The sequence below is a fragment of the Adiantum capillus-veneris genome, chromosome 9, assembly GCF_014529385.1.
Source record: "Adiantum capillus-veneris isolate H3 chromosome 9, ASM1452938v2, whole genome shotgun sequence".
In the NCBI taxonomy this organism is placed as follows: Eukaryota; Viridiplantae; Streptophyta; class Polypodiopsida; order Polypodiales; family Pteridaceae; genus Adiantum; species Adiantum capillus-veneris.
The window spans coordinates 67,747,486-67,772,171 of NC_140939.1; the positions used below are offsets into that span (position 1 = coordinate 67,747,486).

A 24,686-nucleotide genomic window follows, 5' to 3' on the forward strand; every position below is an offset into this window, starting at 1 on the left:
ACGCAACCACGGGTGCTTCTAGAGCGACAAATTGCCAAATGGAGCTCCGGTGAAGCCAAAGTCGACAAAAACCATCCGGCAAGGATCCCCAAGGGATCGGGAAGCTATGGAGACCAATATCAAGAAATTTCATCGCCGAAAAGCACTCCAAAAGTCAGAAAACGGCTCGGAGGCTCTGAAATCCACACAGGGAGGAGGATTTATTTTCTAACCATTTGACTTTTTTGTTGAAATTAGGCTTAAAAGGGACTCAGGGGGACTAAGGGCAGGCACTAGTGACAGTTTCCATGAAAAAATCATCAGGAGACATCCTACGCGTAGGATGTCTTAAGGCCATTTCTGGGCATAGAACCCAACATTTCTCATCACACACATTTTCTGAATAGCCTTTACATGCTAGCCACCAAGTTTCATCACATTTGGACCAACATTGACCTCATATGCATAAAAAACGCAAAGTTTGGGCATAGAGGCAATAATGGGCCATAGACCTACCAAACCTTGTCCAAATCACATGAAACTTGCATAACACATTCATGAGCACATAGCCAACCAACGTGTGTGGTCACCTACAAAAATTGATGAAGTAGACATCCTACGCGTAGGATGTCTATTTGACATTTTTGGCCTACAGAGGGTATTTTTACATTCCAGATCTTTTCTTATCATCTTCAAGAGCTCATATATCAAGTTTAAAGCCATTCTAATCAATTTTGACCCCCAACAGCTTCAAGATACACTTTTTGAGCCCAAAAACACTACACATGGTCTCATCAACAATATTAAATCTTGTCCAAATCAAAATCCAAGAGCATGGCCATGTTCCACAGGCCAAGGACTACCCATAGAACAAATCCCAAGCCATTTTGATGAAATAGACATCCTACGTGTAGGATGTCTCAAGCATGTTTTTGACCTTCTGTGCAAAGAATGACATCATGGGAGCCATTACCATGGTGCAAGGAGCCCATATATCAATTTTCAACCCATTTTGGTATCATTTGCTACCTGAAGTGGACTTTTACCCAATTTATGAGCCTAAAGCCTGAATCTGCCCAAAAATCCACTTTTTTATGTCCAAATCCAAATCCAATCACATAGCCATGTTGTACAGGCCAAGGACCACGAGCATGACAAGTATCACCCAAATCTGATGAAAAAGACATCCTACACGTAGGATGTCTAACTGAAAATTTTTGGCCAGAATTGCACTGTGAGCACATGCACAGTTTCACAAGTTCCTTTTAAGTTTTATTTTCAATTTTCAAGTCATTTGGATAGTTAAAACTCAGTTTCTCAGTGGAAAAAACGCCAACTTCGGACTACTGAGTGCAACAGGATCTATGGCAGCCACAAAGTCATCGGCAAAGAAGAGGAGGATGAACATAAAGGATTACCTAGAAGAGGTTGAGCCCTTCGTCATACCAGAAGGAACTCTAAAGCCAACCAGCACATGGATCCAAGAAGATCTGCTAGAGTCCAATGATCTAAAGATCTACCAAGGCGTGTTCAAAGACACCGAAGGAAATGTGATAGAGCTACCAATGCTACCGCGGGAACTCAATGAGTTCGTCAGAAGCAAGATGGTAGAGTATCTTGAGAAAATAGATCTCCACAATTATTTTGAAGCTGTGCCGGTAGGTATTGACATAAAAAGAGTATGGGAATTTGTGACGACAATCAAAGAAGATGGAGTGGCCAGAGTAACGGATCTGCAGGGCAAGCCAGGCCAGGAGATTCTAATCACAGAGAGAGTAGTAGCAACCGCACTAGACCTCTCCAACAAAGGGGATAGTGTAACCAAAAGAAGAGACGAAGTAAATGTGTATACTGAAAAGAAAGGCAACTACACTTTTGAAGACATTGCCAACCCCAAAGTGGCAATCATGAGTCAACTGTACAATCAATATTTCCATATGTGTACAAAGCGGCCACAAAAGTACAGGATGCCGCGTGCAGCAATTGCCACAACATTCACCTGGGCAATGCAGAAGACCCAGCCGAAGGTAATCAATTATGCAGCTTATATACATGATAATTTGGTGAAAATGGGCAACAAGAACCCCACATACATCGTGCCGGGTGAGCTAATCACGAAGGTGATTTATGGAGCATTTCACGCCAAGGGAAGATGGCCCGACCCTCCATCAGAGAACGACTGGCTGAGGCTCAAGGAAGATAAGGAAGACGAACATCCCAAAGCACCAAGGGTGACAACCCTTTTGAAACGCCGGTTAGAAACCGTGCAAGAAGAGCAGCCAGAGCTGAAGAAGGGAAAGAAAGAATCTGTCCAAGTGCCAGTAAAAGAGACTAAATCACAGAAAGCGGAACGGCTAGAACGGCTGATGGAAAGTTTCAGGGCGGAAAGAGACCTCAAAGGAGATTTGAATGAGCTATGGAAGCCGTCTCTAGAAGCAATGTCGGGATCATCCTGAAGGGTGCACAGAGACAGATTCGACGACTACATAAAGAATTTTGAAATTCTGGATGCCACACAGAAAATATCCCACATATACCATTTACAGAAGAAGAAGTGGAGCAAGTTCGACGGCAACTGCTAGAGGAGCAAGAAGGCCAAGAGAGTGAAAGGAAGACAAAGGCGGACAGGGATTTCAAAAAAAAGCCGACAACTCCACCGTCCAACCCTAAGTCCAGCCCACCACCCTCACCACCTCCTCGTAGCCTTCCACAGACTCAAGAGAAAGAGGAGCAAGACGAACCTGAAGATCAGGAAGAGTCAAAGCAAGAACAAAGCCAAGAGCAAGGACCAAAAGAAGAGGCTAAGCCTAAAAGTGAGTAGCTAGAGCCAAATGAAGCAAGGTATAACACATTTCTAGACCTACTAGCTGCCGGATATACAAAAGAAGAGGCTGCCACAGTCGCATTTGACTTGGCAAGCACGGGGCCCAAAGAGAAAATGCAGAGCCTACGGTTAGTGGAGCTAAAGGAGATGGCCACTGATACAGTGGACCTGCACCCGTCCACCAATGATTGGGATGTGGTGATGACAAAGCTAACAGGGCTAAGGGCACAATCAATGGCCTCAGAAAGTGAAATGGCAACTCTTAAATCCACTGAAGTGCAGATAAAGCTTGAAGTCGACACTTTACGAAAACAAAGCCAAAGGCAGATAGAGAGAGAAGCAGAGTTGCAAGCCAGTCTGGCAAAGGCATTGCAAAGATGCCCGGAAATGGCAAGACAAAATCAGGAAGCAACTCAAAGACTGCAAGGAGCCGAAGAGGAATATAGACAACTCAGCAAGTCATTGACATATGAAGAAAGGGAAAGGGATAACCTAACCCTACAACTTGCTGAGGAGTCCAAGGAAGTTGAGGCCATGCGAAATGCCAAAGAGAAGGCAGAAATAGAGCAGGAGGCCAGCCAGGATGAGGTCCTTGAGCTCAAGGACCAGCTTAAAGTTAAAGATCAAACCATCCAACGGCTATGGGCATCACCTGCCAGAGTCAGAGCTACTAGCTCCACTCACACCACTACAGAGAGCCAGATCTATGAAGAACAGATGAAAGAGCTCCAGAAAGAGTTGACCTTAGAGAAGAAGAAAAGGTTGATGATGGCAGAAGGGTCCGTGGTTATGCAAACACGCATGGAAGAAGAGCAGAAAGCAATGCAAGATGAGCTAGAAAATATCAAGAGAAATATCGAGGAGGCGGAGAAGATAAACGCCGAGTTGAACGACCTCCTTGTGAACATAGGAGAAGAAGAGGAAGTAGAGAAACAGGCACTCCAAAAGCAGATAGAAGAGCTGAGAGGACAGCAGGCAAGCACAGGGCCAGCAGCCATGGAAGGCATAGACCTAGAGAATGTGGCAGATCCTGTGGACACACCCATGCAAGAGGAAATCCTAGTAGGACCCTCTCAAGAGCCACAAGATCTGACACAAGAAGAGGAAGAGAAGCTGTGCAAGGCCATAGAAGCAGAAATCAGGGAAACGGCCAAAGAAGCTTTGGAATGGGAGCAGAGGGTTTTTAAATCCATGACCATTCAGAAGATAGACGCTAGCAACCTCCGGCGTGAATGGCTACAGCCCTCTCTCCCATATCCTTTGCTAAAGTACGAAGCCGCCACCATCAACAAGAGAATCAGAGAAGAGCCAACAGTGCCACTCTACATAGCAGATATCTCCCAGCCTGAAGGGGCAAAGTTGATAGTCGACTCCCAGCCCAGGTGGAGAAAGGCATGGATGACGAAGTATCCACAGTACCTAATCCATTTGGTAGAGGCACCCAAAATCATCAGAGATAACCTAAGCTTCTGCCCTCTACCAAGGATGCGGACGTGGAAGGCCCAGGAGCTACTACAAAGAAGCAAACCCACTTGACTAAACTATCCGAAGCTGCCAGGCTTGAAGACAGGCGAGAGAATAAGTGTTCAATACATGGTGAAAACCCTAACGTGCGCCATCAAATTGTTCACTGGCTCGCTTGACCTTTCTTGCATTATGATGAGGAAGATTTACAAAACCCTTTTGGCAGTCTTCGAGACGTTCAAACCGGGCCAGGTGACAAACAATATCTTCTTCTTTCAAGATACTTACAGATGTGCATATGATCTGTCTGGTCAGCCTTCCAAGGAGGTGATACATGCATTGTATCAAAGGATCATGTTTCTGCCATCCTATCATCTCCAGGCCTTTGAAGAAGCTTTCTACACCTGCTTCTTCACCATCAACACTGACATATTCGGCCCAACACTACTGGATTTACATGCAAGATACGAGTCGCTGCTCAAGATACGAGAAACCATCAGATGAAGACGCAGCTCAACAACCATGTCGGGGATGACATGAGCAAGGAGGGGGAGAGTGTTAGAAGCTGGACACACCCTAAGGAAATTGACTGCTCGACAGATTATCATTTTTTGTAATTATTTATTTATTGAGAAAACTTGACATTTCACCTTGTAAATATTGGGGCTTACAGAAGTTTCCAGATTGTATCCCAGTTTTGACATTTAGATTGAGTAGATGGCTAATTTGGAACTTTAGGGTTTGAGAATTGTAAGGTATTTATACCACTTTTTGACCTTAATGAAAAACCTTTTTGTCATTTTAAAAAGTTTGAAGTCTGTGAGTGAGCGTACTGTGTACGAGAGAGAGTGTGAGCTTCATCTTGACGCTACGTATGCATCAGTGGTCGGAATCGAGTGCGGAGAAGTACAACATGTTGCCCCCGATGAGAGCTACGTGTCGACACCTACATTGCGCGTGTACAATCCGGTTTTGCGAGCTCCATCTACCAGCTTCATCTGATGATTCGGTGAGCATACGTTGTCTGATTTTGCATTGCAGCATATCCATGCATTCACATTGAGTAGAGCTACACATTAGGCACTTTAGATTTTGGAAACGAAGACCTGCAAATTTTGGCCAGACATCCTACGTGATTTTGCACCGGGTGTTTTGGGTTGGGGTTTTGGTTCATGGACCTTAGGGAGAGTGACCTATTGGTGTTAGTAGGGTCTCCTTCAAGTTCTATGGTGTTTCGAGATTGTTGGATGGGTGTTCGGCTCTAGAAAGCGTTGTAGGAAGTTTCCTCTTATGCACTCCTGAAGGCTGTGACTTAGACATTGGGCAAGGACCTCTGTAGGAATTAGTTAGGAGTCGGTCGAGTGTAGGTTGACACCCTATGCTTGCTTCCACGCGCCTGCGGGTCGAGCTTCGTCCTTAGTTGACAAATCTTGTTAGGTGAGTTCTCGCTGTGCTGACGTCCGTCGCGGCGTATCCGTCCAACATAAGCCCTCTCTTCACACTTGTCTCCAAAGACCCTTCGACCATGGCTTTATTGGCCAAAATTGTGATTGGGGCCTTGAGATCATCCCAAAATTCTCTATAGAATTCCACCGTCATCCCATCCCAACCAGGGGACTTTTCCTTGCCAAGGGCTTGCAATGCTAGTGAACATTCGTTTTCATAGAGGTAAGCAATCTGTTAGGAAATAAGACGTAGCTAAATAGATAATTGAGTAGATTACTTAATGGAGAGAGAGACAGATTTATATACATGAGATTATAGAGTAGAGAGAGAGAGAGAGAGAGAGAGAGAGAGAGAGAGAGAGAGAGAGAGAGAGAGAGAGAGAGAGAGAGAGTACACACGATATACGTGGTTCACCCAATGTGGGCTACGTCCACGGGAAAGCAGCCACTCAATGGCTTTAGTACTTCAAAACAAGAAGTAGTTTGCAAAGGGATTATACCCTTAATGGAGCTCCCGCCTTGCTTCACTCTCACCACCTCACACTCACCTTGTTGCATCAACTTCACACTATGAAATGTGTGTAGAAATGGCCTCCTTTTATAGGCCAAAAGGGCTGCCCTCTCTTATGAGAGACAGCCATGTGAAGCCGCCCTTGTGCGAATAAGTCCAAATCGCACCCTCCAATCCACCCATGTGTGGCCGCCCTTGAGAAGACAAGTCCGCTTTTGAATTCGGCCACCGGCCACCGGCCATTGACTTCCGACCACCGGCCATCGGCCATTGACTACCGGCCACCGATCAACCGACCGGTTGTTTTCCGACCGCCGTCCGGCCATAATATTCCGGCGAAAAAAAGTCTCGGGGGCCTCCGCCCCCGAGGCCTTTAAAGTTGCCCTTGATTCTTGTCCATGAAAATTTTGGTTTCCGGTGAGTGATTTTCCTTCATGCACGATGGCTTCTCCTCATAATGGGGGCCTTACAAATGTGCGCTTTTACCACAGAAAATTACAAGGGTAAATCAGGCTCCATACTTAACACAATCGTACCTCCGGTGTAAGATGCAAAAGATGATCCTCCCTAGATTTCTTGATTCAGGGGCCCCAGGTTTTGATTGCTTTCTGGATGCTCCGAGCAAAGAGGTCCCACGCATTGTGTTTGTTGAGGTCGACATCTTTTTTTAGCTTACCCAGTGCTTTCTTGGTTAGATTCCTGAAAAGAGGGTCTTTGAATAGGTGCACCCCTGTTACGAACAGTTTTTTCTCACCTCTTGGGGCCTGCTCCTCCTCTTTATTCTTCTTAAAATGTATGTGTAGAGGAATGTGATCCGAGAGGATTGTTGTTGGGACTACCTTCATTTCCATCAACGTCGGTATCCAGTCAGCTTAGTGCGAGCAATAGCATCTGTTCAGTCTGGAGGCAGTGTAGGCGTACTGGAGGCTTGTGTAGGTGAACCCAAGCGTGCTGTTCCATGGGCTAACTTCTCATAAGTCGATCATTTCCCACTTTTCGCACAAACTTTGCCATTTATACCTTTCTCAGTCACCCAACACACTGGAGGATCCTGTTCTATCCCTGCTCTTTTCTACCATATTAAAGTTGCCAACCAACAACCACTCCCCTTCAATAGGGGTATCTCTGAGATGCATCCATAGTTTAGCTTTATCTTTTGCATTGCAAGGGCCATACACATTCACAATGGTGAGGGGATGCCCTTCCCATCTGATTCTAATCCCCAGAATTCTGCCGGATGGGTGGTTAAGAACCAACTTCGGCTCCAATTCTGTGTATACAATGCTGAGAGGACGCCACTAAAGACGTTATTTCCTTCTCCATAGAATACCAGTTTCTTTCCTAGCACTTGCTTGCTATGGGCATCTAGGTGGTGTTCCTGGATGGCCCAAAAGTTGACTGTCCTCTCCTTTTTAATTTCTTCCCAGAATAGGGTACTCTTCTTACAGGTTTTCAACCCCTTTACGTTCCAAGATTGGATAGTCAGGGACTCCATCATTAATACGGGGTTCATTGGGATAGAGAAACGAATTCTTCAGCATCTGAATCATCCCCCCCCCTTCTCCTTGGTCTCAGGAGAATACGGGGGTTCCAAGTAAGAGGATTTCTTTTCTTGTAGTGCTGCAAATGGATTGTGCAGAGGGACAATGAACCCCCCTCCTTTTGAAGGGGTGGAGGATGAATTAGATCCTTTCACCTCCAGTGTTCGGATGACTTGCAACACTTTGGAGTCTCTTGCCAATGCCTTCACTTTTTTGTCTCTTTTGAGACCAGGGATTTGGACAGCCGTCGCCGTTGTCACTGTCATAAATTTGGGGGTAGCAGCGAGAGTACTGATCCTATTATTATTGCTTGTACCTTCAGAAGCTCGTTGTATGGGAATCGATTCCTCCACAATCTTTTCCTGCATCTTCGTATCCATTTTCTCACATACCATCTCTCCTTCATCCTTCCCTGTATTTGTCCCTTCGTTATTGTCTCCCTGCTTCTCCAGCCCTCCCATCGGGGATTCCATTTTATTGGGGGCCTGTGTTGCTGGAGCTGCAGTACCATTAGAATTCAAGGGGCAATCCTTGGCGAAGTGACCAAAGTTGTTGCATTTAAAACATGCCCCAAAGTATGTTCCAAAGTTTAGCGGAATGGTAACAAGCCCAGCTCCAACATTGGTAACCATGCTTTTAGGTGGCGTTTTAGACGCATCCCATCCTATACAAACCCTGTTTGAGGTTCTGCCAAACCCTCTCTTACTAGGTATAAATAAGGGAGTGCCCAGTTGGCTAGCAAGCATCCTCAGATTATCCCACAGCTAGCTAGGCAGTCCCACAAACTCAACCCAGACCGGATGAAACGCTTGCAAAGGAGTCAGCCTAAAGTCGAACACTGGCTCCCAAGGCACCACACACACCGTAGTCCTATTAAATACTAGGGGCTCTTTGTCAAGGATCTTTTCCACATCGGAGGCCTCTTTGAATCTCACTGAGCAAAAACCTTTAGCTAGGTAGGAAGTACTTTCAACTGCTCCTCCATGACCAAGAATTTGAGGGCCCTGAAGCCATTGGATCATCTCAAACCTGTTCGGGATTCTTCCACTGAATCCAAATACAAGCGTCAGCTTAGCTTGTCTGACTAGCTGTTTTTTTATAAGTACTGGTGGAATCGCTACAGTAATAGCCTCAGCAACCTCCACCTGCTGTGGCAAAGACTTTTTTAAAGCTGAGAAGGCTCGATCTGCCAACCCGTCTTCTACCAGCCCACTGAATTCTGAATGGGAGCAAGTTCTTTTGTTTTTGTAAGGGCCTCAATCATTTTGTTGACTTCCAAGAGCTTTTGTTGAAGTTTAGCTTTTGCATTCTGCAGGTTTTTGATATCTCTTTCACTTGACATCTCTTCTGTTGAGCCTTTTCCATAATCCCTAGAGTTAGACCTCTTGAGTATGCTAGCAAACGATATACCTGACCTGCAAGTAGTCGATGCACTTGAAGTAGTCGATGCACTTGACGTTTCATTTACATTCGCAAAGATAGGACCCTCAGGAACCGTCTTAAAAGGTATCTTAACGAGATCTAGAAACGATTGAGAAGCGCCACCAGATTTGCTGAAATTTATGAAATTTTTATTAAGCTTCCCTCCATCGTGAACGCATGAACAGAGTGGAGGATCCTGCAATCGCGGATCTCCTGAGGGCATGCGCGAAGAAGAAGGACCTCCACACAGGCATTAGACTACATGCTGATCTTTCTAGAAGAGGGCTATCTGGAAAGAGCTCTCATGTGGCCAATGCTCTCGTCACCATGTATGCAAAGTGTGGCGCCCTTCGGCAAGCTAATGAACTGCTTGCCGGGCTTCCCAAACGGGATGTATTCGCTTGGAATGCCCTCATTTCAGGGTACGCGCAACAGAATCATGCACACGATGCTTTTGAATGCTTCAAACAGATGCAGAGCGAGGGTCTTTCGCCGGATGCAGTGACCTTCACTTGCATCTTGAAAGCTTGTGCGAGCACAGGAGCAGCTGAAAAAGGGGAACAAATCCATCAGCAGATTGCCAGGCAGGGCTTGCTTGAAAGAGATATGTTCCTTGGCAATGCTTTGGTGGACATGTATGCCAAATGTGGGGCTTTGGCCAAGGCACAGAGAGTGCTTGAGCAGCTTCCTTCTCGGGATGTGGTGGCTTGGTCTTCGCTCATTGCAGGATATGCGAAACAATGCTATGGCCAGGAAGCTTTGTCTTGCTTCGACCGCATGAAGCATGAGGGCATTTTTCCAAATGCAGTGACGTTCAATTGTGTCTTGAAGGCATGTGCTAGCATTAAAGCCAGTGCAAAAGGTGAAGAGATTCATGATGAGATTGTTGAACAAGGGTTACTGGAGAAAAATGCTTTGCTCGGCAATGCCCTAGTAGACATGTATGCAAAATGTGGAGCGCTTGCAAAAGCGCGGAAAGTGCTTGAGGAGCTTCCTAGTCGGGATGTCATTTCTTGGTCGACACTAATGGCTGGGTACAATGAATGGGGGCAGGGTGATGATGCTCTGCAGTGCTTTGAACAAATGCAGGGAGAGGGTGTTGTTCCGAATTCTATAACATTTGCATGTGCATTGAAAGCTTGTGCCACCGTTGGAGCAGCTGATAAGGGGGAGCATATTCATCATGAACTCAAGAAACTAGGACTACTGAAAAATGACATTGCTCTAGCTACTGCTTTAGTGGACATGTATTCAAAATGCGGGGCTCTTGGAAAAGCGCAAAAAGTGCTGGCGGATATCCCCAGTGGGGATGTTGTCGCTTGGTCCGCCATGGTTGCAGGTTACAGTCAACAGGGAAAGTGTCGGCATGCATTGGACTGCTTTGAAGCTATGAAATGCAAGGGTTTTTCTCCAGATGCAGTCACGTTCTCTTGCGTACTTAATGCATGCAGTCGCGCCAGTTTTGTAGAAGAGGGTGAGACTTATTTTTCAGAGATGAGCAGAAAGTATGGCATTACACCAGAAGTTCAGCATTTCACTTGCATGATCACCATTTTCGGGCGAGCGGGGCTCATGGACAAAGCAGTAAGTCTAATTCAAAAGTTTCCTTCGTTAAATTGTTTTGCAGTTTGGTCAGCTCTCCTGAGTGCTTGTCAGAGATGGGGGGAGGTGAATATTGGAAAATGGGCATTCAAAAGTGCAATGCATCTAGACAAGTGTGTTGCTTCTGCTTAGTTCTTACGCTTCTGCTGGCATGCAAAGGGAAAGGTGATAGTTCCAACTGATCGGAGCACAAAATTAGTCAAAGAGGCCGGGCTGTGGATGGTGGGTTGATAACGTTTAGAAGTCCTCCTTAGCTTGCGATAAGCCGCATAAAAGGTCACACAAGCAACCTTATCTGAGCTGATGTGCAAGAGTCATAATATATGTTTTCTGGGTTGGTGGATACTCTTCATGCTTGCAGCGGGTGTCTTTATAAACGGTCTCTTCGCGCATCGTCATTCATGATACGAGTTAGCATCGGGCCCCCGATTCAATGGTCAGGTCGGTGATTGATTGAATAGATATGTAAGGGGATGGGCACCACGTGCCAACAAAAAAGAACAGACTGAACAACTTTAAGCACTTAAAATAACAACTGAACTGAAAGAGATGCACGACACATGAGACAGGGAGTGATAGAATTCCACCTCAAGAGAGCACTACCCAAACGCTGGCACCCCTTTCGGTGTTTCTTTATATTGCTTCAACTCAGTACAAGCCGGTACTCCACGCTTTGCATCTTCACCCGGAAGCGTACCATAGAATGAACCCATGGCACAAATTTAAAGGCCCTTGGCCTATGAAAAGCAGTTACATGAAAAGCGTCAAACTTAAAAGCATCTAGCCCAAAAGTTGGCATAAAAAGTTGCCATCACAAATTACGGAAATCTGTAGAAGTGTCACGCCAGCATAGTCAGCGTACAATGTGGAAATTTGGGGCTATTTGCCACGTGGCATTGCCAACGCAAGATGTGGACATGTGTCCGTAGAGTTGCTATTACATCATCAATTCTCCCTGCAAGAGTTTTGTTGTGTGTGTGTGTGTGTGTGGATCCTGCTTTACTTTAATGCTTGTAGGTCCTTGGGCCCCATCGGACGGGGTCCCATAAGTTGGTGGGATTTCTTCTTTAAAAATAGGCGAGTCGGCAAGGCTCTGTAAGTTGGTGGAAACTCATGTTGATGCTTTTTCTTTTGATGTTGTTACTTCTTAGGGTTTAGGCCCCTCGGTCGGTGATCTACAAACTAGCTCCATTCTTCAGTGGCTTGACATGACAGCAGTTTGTGAAATCCCCCTTCTTGAAAGAAAGTAATTGTCCACAATTACAGTATATTTGCATAACAACTCAAGTTAGCTCAAAATTTTTCGAGGGTCATTTCGAGGGACAATCCAAAGGACAATCGGTTTTCTCATTTCAAATTGGAGCTCTTGACATCCTTAGTCACGACTTCCTAGAAAAATCTCATCCAATAAGGACTAGCTTGGCACTACTCAAGAAAATAACTTAAAAAGGTATGGGCCATGATCTCAAAGAATTGGTACAACTAAACGCTCCCCAGATCACAACCTGCGTCGCTTGGAGGTTCAAGCATATAACCAAACGTTCCCGAGATATCCCGTCTGCGTCATTCGAAGGTTTTTCAGCATACAACTAAATGCTTTCTAGACATCTCGTCTGCATCGTTTTGAGGTTTTCGAGCATATAATGAAACGCTCCCCAAACATCTTGTCTGCGTCGTTTCGAGGTTCAAAAAATATCAAAACAACACTTCTCACTACACCGGGAGTAAAATCACCAATCATTGAAACTAGTATTTAAACTTGAGTTGAACAATTCAAATTGAAACCAAGACATGTTTAAAACAAATATCATCCATTTTAAACAAATTTCGAACAATACTTCCTTAAAACAGAGTTCAAAAGTATGTAACTACAAAACAACTAGAAAATTTATTCACGTTTTTGTTTGGACAACCGAACTTTGAGGATGATTGGCTTGCCCTTCTGTATCAGGATAATGGTTCGATTCCGACTGTGGAGTCGCATCATTCTTGTTGTGTTAAGGCCTCCCAAGAGAATGTCACAATTGTCCAACTTCATAATGTGGAATCCAACTTTTTCATGATAAGCTCGTACATTTCAAGGATGGGTTGTGTAATGGAAATTGCCTATTAACTTTGAGAGTAACAGAGATTAGAGAAAGTACTTTTGTGAAATTACTTTGAGCATAGAGGGTGAACTTAATTGGTGGTAGCGACATAAACATAGCATTTAGTCAACTTGGCATGAACAATACTTTTGCAAGAGAGAGAGTTTAGAGAACATGACAACAATTGAGGATCTGATTTATGTGGAGCCAGTCCCCCCTCTAATAGGCATTTGTATTATAGTTTCTCCCATCAAGAGAGACTTGGTACAATACAACCTTTGTGTTCCTTGTGACCTAGGTGATGCATTGAAGATGAAAAGCTTCATGCATCACGAGCATAACATAAACTTTATAGAAAGTATTAACTATCCCAAGCCTCAATCCCAAGGCCTCAAACACCTTCGAAGGTGGAGAGAGCTAGCGAGGAATGAGGGTAAGGAAGAGGAAGAAGAAACATTTCATAGGAGAAAGAATTAGTTCCTCACTCATTATCACTGTTCTTGCTAGCATCCATAATAGCATAGTAATGAAGATGGCAAGCTTAAGCATTGAAGCATGGCTCTTGGTTGGATTTGCATTCCATAGCCAAGAGTATTGGTGAAGGCTCTCCACTAGATTGGAGAAGGAGATGGAGCCATTGCGCTTTGCACTTCACACAATGAGTGTGTGTGTGAGTGAGTGTGTGAGTGTGTGTTGGATTTGCATTCCATAGCCAAGAGTATTGGTGAAGGCTCTCCACTAGATTGGAGAAGGAGATGGAGCCATTGCGCTTTGCACTTCACACAATGAGTGTGTGTGTGAGTGAGTGTGTGAGTGTGTGTGGGAGAGTATACCCCCCAAGCATGCCCCTAGCTTCCTTGGTCGACCCCCCCTTGTAGCTCATTGTACTTGATAGTGATTGATAGGTACTATTTAAGACTATGAAGGAGTCAAAACCAGCGAATAGAGGCGCTTGAGGGGTCTCTGGGACCTCTATTCGCTTGGTTATGACCTTATGAGGCCCTAGGATTAAGATATAGCTAGGAGATGTCGTTTTCAGTTGTTTTAAAGAGCTTCCTATAATTTTTGGACGTTCCACATGCATCCGTGGGTTAAAAAGTACTATATTTTAATCATAAGGTCTCATGAGGTCAGTACCAAGCGAATTAGAGGCCCTTGAGATCCCTCAAGGGCCTCTATTCGCTTGGTACTGACCTCATGAGGCCCTAGGCTTATATTTTTAAGCCTAGGGCCTCATGAGGTCAGTACGAAGCGAATAGAGGCCCTTGAGGGATCTCAAGGGCCTCTATTCGCTTGGTACTGACCTCATGAGGCCCTGGGCTTAAAAATGCTATATCTTGAGCTAGAGATGTCAGATTTCAGTGTTTTTAAAGAGCTATCCTATGGGTTTTGGACGTTCCGGATGCATCCGTGGGCTTAAAAAGTGCTTTATCTTAAAAATGCTATATCTTGAGCTAGAAATGTCAGATTTCAGTGTTTTAAAGAGCTATCCTATAGGTTTTGACTTCCGGATGACCGTGGGCTTAAAAAGGGCTATATCTTAATCCTAGGGGCTCATAAGGTCAGAAACCAAGCGAAATAGAGGTCCCAGAGACCCCTCAAGCGCCTCTTTTCACTTGGTTTTGAATCTTCATAGTCTTAATTACGTACCTATTGATAGGTACTATTTAAGACTATGAAGGAGTCAAAACCAAGTGAATAGAGGCGCTTGAGGGGTCTCTGGGACCTCTATTCGCTTGGTTCTGACCTTATGAGGCCCTAGGATTAAGATATAGCACTTTTTAAGCCCACGGATGCATCCGGAACGTCCAAAACCTATAGGATAGCTCTTTAAAACACTGAAATCTGACATCTCTAGCTCAAGATATAGCATTTTTAAGATATAGCACTTTTTAAGCCCACGGATGCATCCGGAACGTCCAAAACCCATAGGATAGCTCTTTAAAACACTGAAATCTGACATCTCTAGCTCAAGATATAGCATTTTTAAGCCCAGGGCCTCATGAGGTCAGTACCAAGCGAATAGAGGCCCTTGAGATCCCTCAAGGGCCTCTATTCGCTTCGTACTGACCTCATGAGGCCCTAGGCTTAAAAATATAAGCCTAGGGCCTCATGAGGTCAGTACCAAGCGAATAGAGGCCCTTGAGGGATCTCAAGGGCCTCTATTCGCTTGGTACTGACCTCATGAGACCTTAGGATTAAGATATAGTACTTTTTAAGCCCACGGATGCATGTGGAACGTCCAAAAATTATAGGATAGCTCTTTAAAACACTGAAATCTGACATCTCTAGCTATATCTTAATCCTAGGGCCTCATAAGGTCATAACCAAGCGAATAGAGGTCCCAGAGACCCCTCAAGCGCCTCTATTCGCTTGGTTTTGACTCCTTCATAGTCTTAAATAGTACCTATCAATCACTATCAAGTACAATCTGTTCGAATTTAAATTGCGAGTACTTCATAAAAAGGTGATTGATACTTGTGCCTCTATTCCGTGGCATTATTTTTATATTTTGAAAACAACTCTTATGTGTTTTCTTTAATCGCACATCACATCACTCATTAAGATTCACAGACATGGAATTTTGTGTACACTTAAGTTGGGCTCTCGAAAAGCATTTTGTACGAGCATGCATTTAAGTGATTGAGCAAACTTTTACGTATGTACTATGAGAAATAGAATTCCAAAAAAAAACTTTTGCATTTTTCATAATTACCTCTCTCTATACTGAGTTGGTGTTTCTTACAGTGCCCAAAATTGAGTCCAAGTTTCTCCTAATGGCAAGTACGACAAGCACCTTAAGCATCTTGGTCATCAAGCACGACAAGCACCTCAAGCACCTTAGTCAGCAAGCACGACAAGCACCTCAAACTTGGGCCGGGTTCCCGCTTCAAGCTCAGCCCTAGCTTACCTAAGGTCAAAGGACTTTTTAACACTAACCTTTGGAGGTCTTTAATGAAGCTAACCCTAAGGTTTTTAAGCTCCATTAGCTGGCCTTGCTCTTTGACATACCATCTCTCATTTGGATCCCTTTACCATTGGCCCCGTGTTGAGATAGATATGAAAGCACATGTCTATATTCTAACCCTTGTTCTCATTTATTCTCTCACATTAAATGATCATTTTAATATGAGAAAATAATTTGGATTGGAGATATTAGATTTTATGACATTACCTCTCTCTTGAAATCATAGTCGTCCTGGACTATGAGGTAGAAGAGATAAAGCCTTAGTCATTAGTCAATCTTGCTTAGCGGATAGAGGATCCCTTTTTAGCCTATGACATCTTTCCAAAATAGATTACTAATCCATTTGGTGCTTGAGAGACATAGCTGCTGCAAGCATGTCTGCTCTTTAGTCCATTTCATTCTCCCAAAGTAGAGTGACAAATTCTAGTTGATATTTGAGAGACGTCGTCATCACAAACGTGATTCTAAGCATGAATATTATTGAAATTTGTGCACAATAAAAAGAGAACTAGTCTTATAAGACAAAAACATTAATCATTCAAAAGAAATTTGTACACTTGCTTACTCTAATGTAGCATTGTAAGCATTGACAAGGTTCATACTATCCTTAAGCTGCATTTCTTGCATCCATCTGGCATCTTCAAAATGATAATTTTTGAACTTAATAAGATACCTTCGGATAATCTTACCTTGTCATAGTACCTTATTTTCATGCCGAAGGATAACTTCGGGTTGTAGCACTTCTTCTTGGTCTTCGATTTTGGGAGAGTCTTCAATAATTGGTTCACTTGGTGGCTTTCCTTTGTAGAGCTTAAGTAGGTTCACATGAAAAACATTGTGTATGAGCCAATGGTTGGGAAACTTGAGTTGATAAAACATCACATTAATGAGCTTCAAGATTTGGAAAGGACCATAGTATCTTTTTGCTATCTTAGCATAGTACTTTTGATGGCCCGTAGGATTTTTGCCGATCATTTGCCTCAATCGAGCCTTGGAAAAATTAAGTAAGATCCAATCATTTCTTTTGAACGTTAAAGACCCTATGTGCTTGTCTCAGCAACAACTTTTTGCCTTTGTTGAGAGATGGATATAGACTCTTTAATCTTTTGAAAAGGTTCTTGTAGGTCACGGCTATACTAGCAAGGGACTTTTAGGTTGTCCCTCAATTATTTAAAAAGGTGCTTTTTTCGTAGAAGTATGTACAATATTATTGTACGTACACTCTACAAGAGGTAAGTACTTTTCTCATTGTGAGCGTTGATCTACTTCGGTAATATAAGTCTTTAGTAGATCGAGTATCATAAGATTGGCTATCTCACTTTGGCCATCCGTTTGTGGGTGATAGGCCGAAGAGAAATTCAATCTTGTTCCTAGATTTTCAAAGAGATATTTCCAAAAATTGCTGGTCATTCTAGGATCTCTATCTGACACATGGATGTTGGCAATCCATGGTGTTTGAAAATCTGTGATATGAAGAGAGTTTCCATTTGGTGTGCCTTAATATTCTTTTTGACAGGAATAAAGTGTGCTTGCTTGCTAAACCTGTCGACTATTGTCCATATTCCCGTATTCCCTTGGATAGACTTGGATAATCCAAAGATAAAATCCATGGATATACTCTCCCATGGTGAATTTGAGATAGGAAATGGCTGGAGTAATCCAGGTTGCTTCCCTCTATCATACCTGGTCTTTTGGCATACCGCGCATTTTGAAACATACTCTTGTATGTCCACTTTCATGGTAGGCCAATAGAAATACGTCTCTAGTCCTTAGAGAGTAGGTTGAATGCTTTTATACCCCGCATAGGGAGGAGCACGGGATTCATACATGACTTTCTCAAGAAGGGAGTGGGTAACACAGCCTATTTTCGTGGAGAAGATAACCATCCAGAAGGTGAATGGTTCCTCTTTCTTCAGTATGTCTCTATAGTCAGAGTCAGTAGCATACACATCTATCATAGAAGATAGATCATTGTGAGTAGCTATAGACACCGCATTAACTTTTGGTCGTTGTGAAAGTGCATCGGCCACTTGATTGTGCTTACCAACAATGTGAGCAATATGAAAATTAAATTGCGAAAGAAAATTTTCCCACCTCATTTGTTTGTGTAAAAGCTTGGTTTGCATCATGAAGTACTTGAGACCTTGGTGGTCTGTTCGTAAAATGAATGGAGTCCCTAGTAAATATTGCTTCCATGTGTCTGGGGCATGTAGAAAAACTAAAAGCTCTTTCTCATAAATGCCTAAGACACGTTCATCTATATTGAGCCTTCGACTCTCGTATGCTATGGCATGCCCTTCTTGAAGCAAGACTGCTCCAAGGCAATCACCACAAGCATCACATTTGTACCTCAAATGGCTTTGAGAGATCCGAAAGTATGAGGACTGGTTGGGAGGTAAGCTTCTCTTTGAGCATGTCAAAAGAATTTTACTCCTTAGCAGTCCATATATACTTAACGTTCTTCTTTGTTAAGTCATGTAATGGTCCTGCTATTTGAGAAAATCTTGCTATGAAGCGTCTATAGTATGCACACATACAAATAAAGCTTCTTAACTCATGTAGATTCCTTGGATTAGGCCATGCTTTTATTACCTCTAATTTTGATGGATCCATCTGGATACCATCTTGAGAGATAATATGACCTAAGTGTTGAATCTCTTGACGGAAAAGTTCACTTTTCTTTTGGTTGAGAAAAGGATTGTTCTCCCTCAATGCTTGAAAAATCGCTTGGAGATGTTACTTGTGTTCCTCCAAGGACTTGGAGTAGATGATGATATCATCATCTTCCCAGTGAATTTGAGGTAGGGTCTAAATATTTTCTCCATTAATTGATTGAACGTGGCCGGTGCATTAGTCAAGCCAAAAGGCATGACTATATATTCATAAAGACCAAATCTTGTGCGAAACGCGGTCTTTAGGATATATTCTTGTACTTGCCTCATGATCTCCTCTTGTTGAGCTTGAGAAACTTGATAAGGAGGCTTGTTAGGTGGTGAGCTTCCTGGTAGGAGCTCAATTCGATGGTCATCATCCCCTCGTTTTGGAGGTAAGTCCATAGGGATATCATCGATGAACACATCTTGGAATCCTTTTAGCTAACTCTTCTAGATTCCTACCATTTATATTTGATAAAACATTAGGACCTTTTAGGGACTCTTTGACAAAAATCATGTGCGCAAAAATTGAACTCTTCATTGATTTATCAAAAGCAGGTGAATTTACAAGTGGTATAGTACGACCAAACTCACTAGCATCTATATACATGTTCTTTCCCCTGTAGGTGAAGTAGATTCTCCTTTCAGGGAACTTCATGTTGGCAGCTATGCGGTTGAATCAAGGTGCCCCTAGAATAGCATCCTTATGTTGGAAAGGAGAGATGAAAAAATCTTCTTTGTCTGACATAGATTTGGACATGGAGCCTCAACTTCCCAATCAAGGGAGTAAAAAAGGCTCGCTGTCCCTTGAAAGCACTGTTGGCCGTTACAGCATCTCCCATCTCGAAAGCTTGAATGCCCAACTTGGTGGTGAACTCCGTTGATATGAAGTTTTGAGTAGAGCCAAGGTCAAACAAGATGAAGGCATCATGATCCCTTACCTTTCTCCAAGCATAGGAGAGAGGTGCACCGTTGCAATGAGCATCCTCTTTTGGAACTTTGATGGTGGAAGATCTAGGAGTCTCATTGCAAGCATTTCTCTTGGGGCAAGAACAATAACCATGTCCTTGCTCCCCACACTTTGATCCTTGCAAAAAGCTTCAAGCACTTCAGGAGAGAGTTTGTTTTTATCTTTGTAAACTCCCTTCTCCTTGGACCGATTGTTGTTGTTATTGTTGGAATTGCCTTGGGAAGAATTTTGGGCATAAATTTTTCCTTTGGCGCATTATTTTTGTCTTTGTTTTCCATGGGCTTCACATTCAGTCTAGCCCCTTGTTGGAAATTGATGCGGGAAGCAACCATGGTGTGGTGGATTACTTCAATAATAGAATCAGGCCGTTGGGAGTTGACATATTCGGCCATCTCTTTAGGTAATCTCGCACAAAATTGTTGCTTTTGCTCAGCAAAGTCTATCTTTTGGAAGACAGTAGCCTTGAGATGTAAGTCCCAAAATTTGTCCACATATTTGTGACTAGAATCATGGGAGAGAAGCTTCAAACTGCGCCATTCGGTGAGCACTTTGTCCTTTGCATCACTTGCAAGGAATTGCTTCATGATGGAAACTCCTAGAATTTTCCATGTGTTTGGGGCTTCACCGTTACCACGAAGGCTAGCCCACCATTGACAAGCCGATTTCTGAAAGTTCATAGCTACATGGTATAGCTTGGAGGAGTCCGTGAAGCCCTCGTCTCTAAAGGCCGCATCAAATTGTTGGATGAAGGTCAACACTTTGTCAAATGTAGGGGTGATATAACTCCATGGGTGTTGACAGTCACAATTTGATATCATCACAATTGTACTTTCAAGAAAAAAAATTGGAATTTACAAAGGGATAGTGAAAAAGGTCAACTTCTCAAGCTGATTCCAAGCACTATTAGACACGGTAGACTGTGTTGGTCATTGTTGGCTGCTAGTTGAACAATTTTAATACTGCTTGATTTTTGCTAATCGTTCAATTAGTGTTACTAGGCCTTTTCAAGTGGAAGATTTGGTCATGTGCATTTGACTACGAGTAAGTGAACACTATGTTCAACCTCTAGGCACGCATCTCTGATTTGGTTTTATTCCATTTTTGAATAATCTTTGCTTGAGCTTTCTAAGTAGGAGATGTCAGCTTAAATGCTTTCATCCGTTTTTCTCTTCAGAGACATAACAAGGTCATGTAGGAGCAAAGAGTTTTGGGATGTAGTGTCCTAGATACATTTTTGCCATTAAGGATCTATATGGTAGAGTTTTGTTTAGCACATGTTGGCACAAGAGGAGCAACATGGCCTAGGAACTCATGGAGACCAGTTTAGCCAGTGTGGAACAAGCATAACGAGGGTCCCTCTCACTCAGGTCATAGAGTGTTTACGATACCTCCACACACAAGTACATCTATTTGTAGTATTCTCTTTTTCGAACATCTTTATCTAAGACATATTCCACATGTGGAGAATATGAGTCTCTTGGATTGACATTGGTGCCCATTATTTCAATTATATGTCATAGCAAAATGGCTAGGTATTGGTCAAATCCGTTTATTAGACCATTTTGAGCACGTCATATAAGGAGCAATTTCAGTGGCAAAAAATATCGGGGATACCTTGTAAAACTTGTTAAGGCTACAAGCATGATTAAACATCTTCAACGGATGGTTGTTTACACATGTAGAAAAGCTATGTTTTGTTAATGAACATGTTTCATTAGGTATCTAGGTGTGATTGATTTTCACATTCTATTATGGTTCAAATATGTTAGCGTGGTTCTCACATGGACATTATTTTGTTCTTCCCTGTGAGCTGTGAGCATAACATTATCCATAAGCATTGGCAAATTGATTATGGATATGCAAGTTTAGATCTATTTTTGCTAAATGCATGCACACTAGGGGTTATATGCCCTAGTGTTTAGCAAAGGCTGCTTTGGAGTGGCATGCACATTCATGACATTAGTAGATTATAAAGCATTTTGCGCTATATGTGCAATATCTCTAGGAGATTAACTCTGGATCTACCAATCACCGATAGAGGTCATGGCTCAATTTGGTGGGTACTTGTAGATGAGTTGACTAAAATTATTGATTAATTATCCTTGTTATGAGTCATTTTAGAGGACTGTTTGTAAAACGGTGGGAAAACACACCTCAGTACTGTCAGTTATCCAGAGACGATAGGTAGTTTACAAGTGTTGATCTTGTGCTAAAGAATATTCTAAGCGCGTATGTTAGCACCAAGAAATCCAATTGGAAAGGTTTTCTCTCTAGTTGGAGTTTGCTTACCATGAGGGAAAGCATGCCGCAAGACTAAGTTTAGTCTCTTCATGTTTACATCAGGATCTCAACCTCAATCAGCAGTTACAATGGAGTTCTTTACTGATGAAGAATGATATTAACTCAAGGACTTACACATTCTGATGAGCAACGTCAGCTAATCACTTTCATGGAAAGTGAAAAGAGGTACTCTTTAGATACATCTTACTTGTACTAACTTGTTTAGCATACTCAATGGAGTTTTAAATGGAGTCTGTACACTATGTTGGTGAGTATGGTCCGGTTATATAAGACAATTGCAACATGACAACAATGTGGAAAATCAAATGCTCTTCTTGATTTCATTGAACCTCCTATTGAACCACGATAGCGGGATCCATGAAGGATGCCAATGTAGAAAACATTAGCATTCTTATGAAGATATCACCACTTTTGTTTTCGAGGACAAAAAGACTTCTCCAAGGGGGGAGTAATGTAAGAACAAGGGAAAACATAGGGGTTTCACGGACCCACACCAAGGGCTGGCTAGTAAATATGGACAAGGGATTCTAGATATAAACGGCAAAGGACTTATATAAGTGATGGTAGGGTGGAGAATCCTTAAGGAAGTTCCCTAGGTTCTTACACTAGTATTAGAGCTTAAAACTTTTGGGGAAAGAGAGCGTGGTCTCTTTGTATTTACATGTCTTTTGAATGTTTTTGCATGGCGTGGAACCAAGGAAGAAGAAGTGGGGGGTGGCCGTGTGCAGCTACTCCAAGGTCGAGAAGAAGGAGCAAGTCGGCCGTAGCAGAACCGGGGCCAAGTGGGCTCGTTGGTGCCGCTCTGCTGACAATGTGGTAGGCCACAAAAACACTTCTCCAAGGGGGGAGTAATCTAAGGCCAAGGGAAAACCCAAGGGAGTCGCGAACCCATGCCAAGGGCCAGCTGCTAGATGTGGACACGGGTTCTAGATATGGACGACCAAGGGCTTATATAAAGGGTGGTAGGGTAGAGAATCCTTAAGGCAGTTCCTTGGGTTCTCACACTTTTCATGTAAAAGAAGCTGAAAAAGTTACAATGGGATGATGAATGTGATAAGTTTTTTTGATGGTTAAAGCTTATCATTTCTAAGGCTCCAATTGTGAAACCTTCACAGTGGAATTCACCATTCCATGTGTTTATTGATGCTACAGATGTTGCAATCGGCACACTATTGATGCAAGGCAAGGTGGAGAAATGGTGTAGACCCATTTACTATGCTATTTTTTCTTTGAGCCGAGCAGAGAAGAAGGCTTTGAGTAACAAAAAGGAAAGCTCTAGGAATGATACATGAAGTTAGCAAATTGCGGCATTATCTACTCAACAACAACAAGTTTGTGTTCCATGTGTATCACTCATCTTTAATGTACTTGGTTGCAAAGCAAACCCTACACAAAAAATTTGCTCAATGGATACTGATACTAAGTTTGAGTTCACTATCATTCACACACCAAGGAAACAACATGATGTTATCGATTATTTATCTTTGCTTGAGATGGATATTTGCCAGATGGAGTACAAGGTATTAGCATTGAGGATGATCTTCCAGATATAGCTTTGTTTGTAGTCACAATGCATTTAAATAATTGGTATGAAGACATGTTTTATTAATTGTAAACAAGGCTATTCCCTGCAAAATGTTAACAAATATCAACAAAAAAGAACGGCATTGCAAAGCTGCCATTTTGAGGTAATTGCAGGACAACTCTATAGGAGATGTGCCATCACAATTCTATGCCAATGTGTACCTTGATATGAACATGAGACAATTCTCAAAGACTTAGCAAAGACTCAGCTTATGAAAAAACTAGACCCGGACACTTTTCTAGAGAGGCCACAACAAAGGAATGTTGTGGACGATGGTTTTTAGAGATGCTCACATTCATGCAAAGATTTGTGAACGTTGCCAATGGATCAGCCAACCAACCACCAACAAAGATTGGATGAAGCATTTTCGGGTACTATCTTTGGGCCTATTCAAGAAATGAGATTTAGATTTTGTTGGTCCTTTCAATCCCCTGTCATGGCTGGGTGGAAATTCATATTTACTGTGGTAGCTACTACTGACTACTGCACGTACTATTTCTCATGAACAAATAACTTACAGACACATCTCTACACGAGCCTTAATTTAATCTTGTAGTATCTAAACTGAGCTTCTTCAATATAAAGTGACTGCATTCCCTCAACAAACATAAATCATCATATGAGTGATAGGTGGTGGTATATATAAGCTCACCGTATCGTTACCTAACTTGGAGTGTGGGTATCTTTAATCTTGGATCACATTCATAAAGGCTAGCATCATGAGTAGGCCCATGCTTTGATACAATATAACAAATTTATACAAACCACTAATGGTCTGATCATGGAGTCATGGCTCCCTTTTGGCTCATACACCTCGTAGGCTGCATGGTCTCCTCTTCTATGAGTGTAGGCATGTTCCTGCTCATCCTTTCCTCTGCCAGCCTTGCACTTTTATGCATGTTACCCCTTGGACACTCCTCCTCACTCGACAACACCTCTAAGCCAACCGGCTGTTTCCTTATCTGGCTCCAGTTTGCGCTAACTATACCAGTACCGCATGAACGGCCATTTTTCCTGCTCCTCGTCGCTACGCCAAACAGGATCTCACCCTTGTGGGTTCCTCCTTGTTCATCAAACCCTTTAGATTGTCTCTTGGCTGACTTGTCTTGGAGATTCGATTATGTAAAGTGCTGTGGTTTCCCATCGTTCATTTCTCTCTCCATCTCTACCGGTCCACCCCTTTGTGGTCACTGTTTGCATAGCCGCTAGGTAATCCTTGATTAGCCCATCATCACATCCTCATGGGATGTTACTCCACACACACACACACACACACACACACACACACACACACACACACACACACACACACACACACACACACACACACACA

The 24,686-nt window shown here is 43.0% G+C and overlaps 1 protein-coding gene across 1 annotated transcript; it reads left to right on the top strand.

Annotated features, from left to right (window-relative positions):
* Nucleotides 1-9,363: 9,363 nt before the first annotated feature.
* On the top strand, nucleotides 9,364-10,920 carry LOC147450618 (pentatricopeptide repeat-containing protein At2g13600-like). The gene has a single exon (XM_086520494.1). It carries the CDS (start codon nucleotides 9,364-9,366, stop codon nucleotides 10,918-10,920), a length of 1,557 nt encoding a protein of 518 aa, XP_086376620.1.
* Nucleotides 10,921-24,686: the final 13,766 nt, after the last annotated feature.